The sequence below is a fragment of the Salvelinus fontinalis genome, unplaced genomic scaffold (genome assembly GCF_029448725.1).
Source record: "Salvelinus fontinalis isolate EN_2023a unplaced genomic scaffold, ASM2944872v1 scaffold_1301, whole genome shotgun sequence".
Classification (NCBI taxonomy): Eukaryota; Metazoa; Chordata; class Actinopteri; order Salmoniformes; family Salmonidae; genus Salvelinus; species Salvelinus fontinalis.
In genome coordinates this window covers 39,905-47,428 of record NW_026601510.1, presented here as the reverse complement: position 1 = coordinate 47,428, position 7,524 = coordinate 39,905, and the positions used below count along the sequence as shown (strand labels likewise).

The following is a 7,524-nucleotide window of genomic DNA, read 5'->3' as shown; positions in this document are numbered from 1 at the left end:
GTCCGGAGCTGCAGTGCCTCAGTCCTGAGCTGCAGTCCCTCAGTCCGGAGCTGCCATTCCTCAGTCCGGAGCTGCCATTCCTCAGTCCGGAGCTGCCCCTTACCCTGGTGCTGCCCCTTACCCTGGTGCTGCCCCTTACCCTGGTGCTGTCCCTTACCCTGGTGCTGCCCCTTACCCTGGTACTGCCCCTGACCCTGGTACTGCCCCTTACCCTGGTACTGGCCCTTAGTCCGGAGCTGTCCCTTAGTCCGGAACTGCCCCTTAATGCAATGGGGTTAATGTGGAGAGGGGTCATTTTGAAGAAGCTAAGGAGGTGGTTAGGGACTGTGGTGACGTGGGGACCACGACCAGAGCCGGAGCCGCCACCGTGGATGGAAGCCCACCCAGACCCTCCCCTAGACTGTGTAATGGTGCGCCCGGAGTTCGCACCTTAAGGGGGGGGTTATGTCACGCCCTGGCCTTAGTATTCTTTGTTTTCTTTATTATTTTAGTTAGGTCAGGGTGTGACATGGGGAATGTTTGTGTTTTGTTGGTTTTGGGTGTTTTTTATGGTAAAGGGGTTGTTGTATAGTATATGGGTTTGTGTGGAGTACATGTGTCTAGTGTTGTCTATGTATGTTTAGTGGTCTAGGAGAGTCTATGGTTACCTGAATGAGTTCCCAATTAGAGACAGCTGATTTCGGTTGTCTCTGATTGGGAGCCTTATTTAGGGTAGCCATAGGCTCTCATTGGTTGTGGGTAATTGTCTATGTCAGAACGTTTGTAGCCTGTGTGTGTAAGTGCACAACGTTATTTAGCTTCACGGTCGTTTGTTGTTTTGTTCGTTTTGTTAAAGTGTTTCGTGTCGTGTTTATTTTTCGTCATCTTTAAAAATAAAAGAAGATGGCTTACTTTCCAAAAGCTGCGTTTTGGTCCATCAATCCTCCACACGATCGTGACAGTTGTTGTATTGTCTATGGGTTTTTGGCTTGTCTAGGGTTTTTGTTATCTATGGGGATTTTGAATTGTCTAGGGGTTGTAGGTTTATGGCGGCCTGAGTGGGTTCCCAATCAGAGACAGCTGTTTATCGTTGTCTCTGATTGGGGAGCCTATTTAGGTTTGCCATTTTCCATGTTGGTTTGGTGGGTAGTTGTCCATGTTTAGTTGCCTGTGAGTACTACGTTGGCGTCACGTTTTGGTTCGTTGGTTCGTTGGTTCGTTGGTTCGTTGGTTCGTTGGTTCGTTGGTTGGTTGGTTGGTTGGTTGGTTGGTGTTCTTCGTTGAATTAAAAGATGTATTCCAATCGCGCTGCACCTTGGTCCAGTCCTTTAAACGGCTGTGACATTAAATGTATTTGACTAAGGTGTATGTAAACTTTTGACTTCAACTGTATATGTCACACATGGTTATACAACCATAGAACAAATGAGGGTGTCACCTTAGTGGGTTTATGCTGTCTTAAGTTGAATCATGTTACAGGATGCTGGAGAAAAGGCAGGTGCAGCTGACAAATATCAACGTAGTTCCCTTTGGCATTTGGCAAAACGTAAGCATTAACAGCTCACTTTCAATGAACAGTTTATATGGTACAGGAACCTCTGTCAAAAGGCTCTTCTTTAATGCCCTTCTCCTGTTGTTATCTCCGTCAGATTGATGAGCACCTCAGATTCATGATTCTGAAGGATGAAGTGCACCCCGAATTGGACACCTGTATCATTGTTGAATATAAAGGTAGTCATCATGTCCTTTGTAAGAGCACATGGTGCTAGCTTCACCAGAGTCCTGGGTTCAATTCCTGCAGTCACAGGAAGTCACTTTTCATAAAAGGGTCTGCTGAGTGGTATATACACCGAGTGTACGAAACATTAGGAACACCTTCCTAATATTGAGTTGCACCCCCCTTTGCCATCAGAACAACCTCAATTGGACTCTATTGGCATGGACTCTACAAGGTATCGAAAGCGTTCCACAGTGATGCTGGCCCATGTTGACTCCAATGCTTCCCACAGTTGTGTCAAGTTGGATGGATTTCTTTTGGATGGAAACCCAGCAGCGCTGCAGTTCTTGACACACTCAAACCGGTGTTACTGGTAGCTACTACCATACCCCCTTCAAAGACACTTAAATATTTTGTCTTGCCCACTCACCCTCTGAGTGACACACATACACAATCCATGTCTCAATGGTTAAAAATTCTTCTTTAACCTGTCTCCTCCCCTTCATCTACACTGATTGGAGTGGATTTAACAAGTGATATCAATAAGTGATCATACCCTTCACCTGGATTCACCTGGTCAGTCTATTTCACGGAAAGAGCATGTGTTCCTAATGTTTTGTACAGTCAGTGTACAAGCACAGGCAGGTCACACATTCTGACTTTATCACACTTTTTCCACCTGCAGATTATACATCCATATAAAGATGGGTTCCATCAGGATAATTAAGCCTCATTACTTTATTGAACGTGCACATCCTGTCTGATTCAGGTCATTGTCAGTTCAGTATTAAAAGTATATGCCAGTGCCACCTGGTAGGCATACAATGCACCTCAAAGCCTTATCTCAACCTTATCTTGTTTGACGGGTGCATCTGATCCTGGTTCTCCCACCCAGGTCATATGATCCTCAACACGGTGGACTGCACCAGGCCAAACTACGGCCGACTGCCTCACAATGTAGATCTGATGATGAGCGACTTTGCTGGGGGGGCGTCTGGCTTCCCCATGACCTTCAGTGGAGGAAAATACACAGGTGAGGTGGGCAGGTATACAGCGTCCAAGTGTACAGCCAGACAGCCAGACAAATAACAGAAAAATGTTGCTCCCTTGGGTTTTCCTGGCTATTGCCTGCACATGGAGTGGATCTCAATTGTATTTCCTCTCTCCTTATCTCCTCAAAGCACATCGGAACAGATCTGAGGTTCCTTCCCTCGGATGTTCTCCTCCAATGCATTTTGAGGAGGAGGCAAGACGAGAGATAGCGAGGAATCAAGGAAACACAACTGAGAATTAACTCATTGACTAGTGTTGGTTTCTCCCTGCAGAGAGCTGGAAAGCCGATTTCATCAAGAATGAAAGGAAGAAGCTCATGAACTACAAGGCCCAGCTGGTAAAGTCCTTGCAGCCCAAGATCTACTGCCCGTTTGCCGGTTACTTTGTGGAAGCACATCCCTCAGACAGGTATCACAAAACGTTTACTCTTTTGTGTACAAGTTCCGTTCTAGTTCAGGTTCGGTTTTGACTCCTCTTATTGCTTCAATTTCAGTCACTCAATATAAGTTGCATCCCAATATGACATTGACAACTGACATAAGTTGACTGACAGGTACATTAAGGAAACTAACACCAAAAACAACGCGGATGAGCTCAATGCCCTGATCAAGAAGAGCGCTCCAGGCATAACAACATGGACACCAAAGCCAGGCGCTGTGCTCGATCTGGCCCTGGATCTGATGAGCCCCAGCCAGTAGGATTGCTCATCAATCAGCAAATCGTGTGTGTGTCCATGTCTGTCATATCAGTCTATACTCTATAGAAATGCCAACAATCATCAATAATAACAAATCACATTTTGGTGGTTGATGTTTCCCTCTGTTGTCAATATCATTATTACCTCACTTCCCTACATTGTCTACATTATTACATCACTTCCCTACATTGTCTACCATTATTGCATCCTCTTCCTTACATTGTCTACCATTATTACCTCACTTCGCTACATTGTCTGCCATTATTACCTCACAACCCTACATTGTTTACCACTATAACATCACTTCCCTACATTGTTTACCACTATTACATCACTTCCCTACATTGTCTGCCATTATTACCCCACTTCCCTACATTGTCTACCTGTAACGCACGTCGTCGGGAGAAGAAGAAGAGGACCAAGGTGCAGCGTGATAAGTGTTCATATTATTTAATAAAATGCGCAACACTTGACAAAACAACAAACACGACAAACGAACAGTCCTGAAAGGTGAAACAAACGCCAAACACTAAACAGGAAACAACCACCCACAAACACAGGTGGGAACAGGCTACCTAAGTATGATTGTCAATCAGAGACAACGATAGACAGCTGCCTCTGATTGAGAATCATACCAGGCCAAACACACAGAAATACAAAACAAGGACAGCATAGAACACCAGACAAAGAATGCCCACCCCAACTCACGCCCTGACCAAACCAAAATAAAGACATAAAAAAGGAACTATGGTCAGAATGTGACAGTACCCACCCCCCCAAAGGTGCGGACTCCGGCCGTAAAACCTGAACCTATAGGGGAGGGACTGGGTGGGCATTTCACCGCGGTGGCGGCTCTGGTGCGGGACGTAGACCCCACTCCACCATAGTCTTGGCCCACTTAGGTGGCGCATTTGGAGCGGCAATCCTCGCCATCGACCCCAGACCGGGGACCCTCGCAGCCGGCCCCGGACAGGAGGGCGACTCTGGCTGCTCCGGACAGGAGGGCGACTCTGGCTGCTCCGGACAGGAGGGCGACTCTGGCTGCTCCGGACAGGAGAGCGACTCTGGCTGCTCCGGACAGGAGGGAGACTCTGGCTGCTCCGGACAGGAGGGAGACTCTGGCTGCTCCGGACAGGAGGGAGACTCTGGCTGCTCCGGACAGGAGGGAGACTCTGGCTGCTCCGGACAGGAGGGAGACTCTGGCTGCTCCGGACAGGAGGGAGACTCTGGCTGCTCCGGACAGGAGGGAGACTCTGGCTGCTCCGGACAGGAGGGAGACTCTGGCTGCTCCGGACAGGAGGGAGACTCTGGCTGCTCCGGACAGGAGGGAGACTCTGGCTGCTCCGGACAGGAGGGAGACTCTGGCTGCTCCGGACAGGAGGGAGACTCTGGCTGCTCCGGACAGGAGGGAGACTCGGGCTGTTCCTGACTGAAGCCCGTCGCAGGAGGCTCCGGACTAGAGGGCGTCGCTGGAGGCTCCGGACAAGAGTGCGTCGCTGGAGGCTCCGGACAAGAGGGCGTCGCTGGAGGCTCCGGACTAGAGGGCGTCGCTGGAGGCTCCGGACTAGAGGGCGTCGCTGGAGGCTCCGGACTAGAGGGCGTCGCTGGAGGCTCCGGACTAGAGGGCGACGCTGGAGGCTCCGGACTAGAGGGCGTCGCTGGAGGCTCCGGACTAGAGGGCGACGCTGGAGCCTCCGGACTAGAGGGCGACGCTGGAGGCTCCGGACTAGAGGGCGACGCTGGAGGCTCCGGACTAGAGGGCGACGCTGGAGGCTCCGGACTAGAGGGCGACGCTGGAGGCTCCGGACTAGAGGGCGACGCTGGAGGCTCCGGACTAGAGGGCGACGCTGGAGGCTCCGGACTAGAGGGCGACGCTGGAGGCTCCGGACTAGAGGGCGACGCTGGAGGCTCCGGACTAGAGGGCGTCGCTGGAGGCTCCGGACTAGAGGGCGACGCTGGAGGCTCCGGACTAGAGGGCGACGCTGGAGGCTCCGGACTAGAGGGCGTCGCTGGAGGCTCCGGACTAGAGGGCGACGCTGGAGGCTCCGGACTAGAGGGCGACGCTGGAGGCTCCGGACTAGAGGGCGACGCTGGAGGCTCCGGACTAGAGGGCGACGCTGGAGGCTCCGGACTAGAGGGCGACGCTGGAGGCTCCGGACTAGAGGGCGACGCTGGAGGCTCCGGACTAGAGGGCGACGCTGGAGGCTCCGGACTAGAGGGCGACGCTGGAGGCTCCGGACTAGAGGGCGACGCTGGAGGCTCCGGACTAGAGGGCGACGCTGTTGCCAACTCCTACCTGCTGAGACCTATCAGTTAGGAAGTTGGTGTTTCCTGTGATAAGCATAGCATCAAGTCTGAAGTCTCCTCTCAGTCTGTCCGCGAGGACCAACAGATTGATTGTGTTAAATGCTGAGGGGAAATCTGTGACTATGATTCGCACATGGGTTTCACTGCCCTCCAAATGCACGTACACCAGATGAAAGAGCTAGAGGTTGGCATCATCTGTTCCTCTCTCTGACCGGTATGCAAATTGGAGGGGGTCAAGAAGGTGTCTGGTGGTGGTGATGATGTATGTCTTGATGATCTTTTCAAGAGATTTAATCAAGATAGAGGTAAGAGGTCTGGAGTCATTACTAAGGTCTGTAGTCATTTGATGCAGATGGATGAGAGGTTTTTGAGATAGGTATAACAATAGATTTTTTTTCCATAGAGATGGAATTTCCAATGTATCCAGGGACCGCTAGAAGAAGAGCAGAAGACACTGCAGAAAACACCGCTCAGCTGAGTGGAACAGTGTTTCAAGACACGAACACTTATGTTATCAGGCCCCGGGCTCGTGCTCCAGTACTTTTGAACACTGGTATGACTTCCTCATTGATGACAAGGGCGCTCTCGGTTGCCATGACATCTTCCTTCACACAGGAAGGGGGAGTGGGGCCGCCCCCTGCTCCAAAGCGTGTTAATAATTTGTTTAGTTCATTGGCTGTAGAGAGGCACACCCTCTCATCCAGGCGGGGATCGATACGTTGCCTCCCTTTGAAGGGGGCATTTGCCATATTCTTAATGCCCATCCAGGCAGAGTCTCTCTGTGACATTATCTGTTGCACCTTATCCTTGTACTGTAGAGTCTCCCTGTGACAATATCTGTTGCACCTTATCCTTGTACTGGAGAGTCTCCCTGTGACATTATCTGTTGCACCTTATCCTTGTACTGGAAAGTCTCCCTGTGACATTATCTGTTGCCCCTTATCCTTGTACTGTAGAGTCTCCCTGTGACATTATCTGTTGCACCTTATCCTTGTACTGGAGAGTCTCCCTGTGACATTATCTGTTGCACCTTATCCTTGTACTGGAAAGTCTCCCTGTGACATTATCTGTTGCCCCTTATCCTTGTACTGTAGAGTGTCCCTGTGACATTATCTGTTGCACCTTATCCTTGTACTGGAGAGTCTCCCTGTGACATTATCTGTTGCACCTTATCCTTGTACTGTAGTCTCCCTGTGACATTATCTGTTGCCCCTTATCCTTGTACTGTAGAGTCTCCCTGTGACATTATCTGTTGCACCTTATCCTTGTACTGGAGAGTCTCCCTGTGACATTATCTGTTGCACCTTATCCTTGTACTGGAAAGTCTCCCTGTGACATTATCTGTTGCCCCTTATCCTTGTACTGTAGTCTCCCTGTGACATTATCTGTTGCCCCTTATCCTTGTACTGGAGAGTCTCCCTGTGACATTATCTGTTGCACCTTATCCTTGTACTGGAAAGTCTCCCTGTGACATTATCTGTTGCACCTTATCCTTGTACAGGCATCTCACCTTTTTAAATCTCTTTGTTCACCTCTCTGTACCTCTTTTCTTTCGAGTGGATTTCCTGAGGCAAACACTTGTTTCTTCTTGTTAAGCACCAACAATTTGTTCACTGCTCAATGCAAATGCACAAAGAAAGACTCATCTGGGTCTAAACTTCAAATTCCAAAGTGTCAAGTCAACATAACAGTCTGCACAAGGTAATGCTCTTTATTATTTATGCTTCTCTCTTAATATTTGCTATGTTGTGACTATTAAGATCTGTACATT

The 7,524-nt window shown here is 49.7% G+C and overlaps 1 protein-coding gene across 1 annotated transcript; it reads left to right on the top strand.

The window, feature by feature from the left end:
• Positions 1-1,459: 1,459 nt before the first annotated feature.
• Positions 1,460-3,532, top strand: LOC129848966 (cytidine monophosphate-N-acetylneuraminic acid hydroxylase-like). The gene is made up of 5 exons (XM_055916048.1): positions 1,460-1,525; positions 1,629-1,710; positions 2,592-2,729; positions 3,022-3,157; positions 3,303-3,532. The coding sequence occupies exons 1-5, from the start codon at positions 1,460-1,462 to the stop codon at positions 3,445-3,447; spliced, it is 567 nt and encodes a 188-aa protein (XP_055772023.1). The 3' UTR covers positions 3,448-3,532.
• The last annotated feature ends 3,992 nt before the right edge of the window (positions 3,533-7,524 follow it).

What these genes read in the sequence shown, in the direction of transcription:
- LOC129848966 (XM_055916048.1), top strand. Translation starts at nt 1,460, where the DNA reads ATGCTGGAGAAAAGGCAGGTGCAGCTGACAAATATCAACGTAGTTCCC. An exon ending in CCTTTGGCATTTGGCAAAAC is followed by an intron (nt 1,526 to 1,628) that starts GTAAGCATTAAC and finishes TATCTCCGTCAG; the next exon opens with ATTGATGAGCACCTCAGATT. An exon ending in CAGTGGAGGAAAATACACAG is followed by an intron (nt 2,730 to 3,021) that starts GTGAGGTGGGCA and finishes TTCTCCCTGCAG; the next exon opens with AGAGCTGGAAAGCCGATTTC.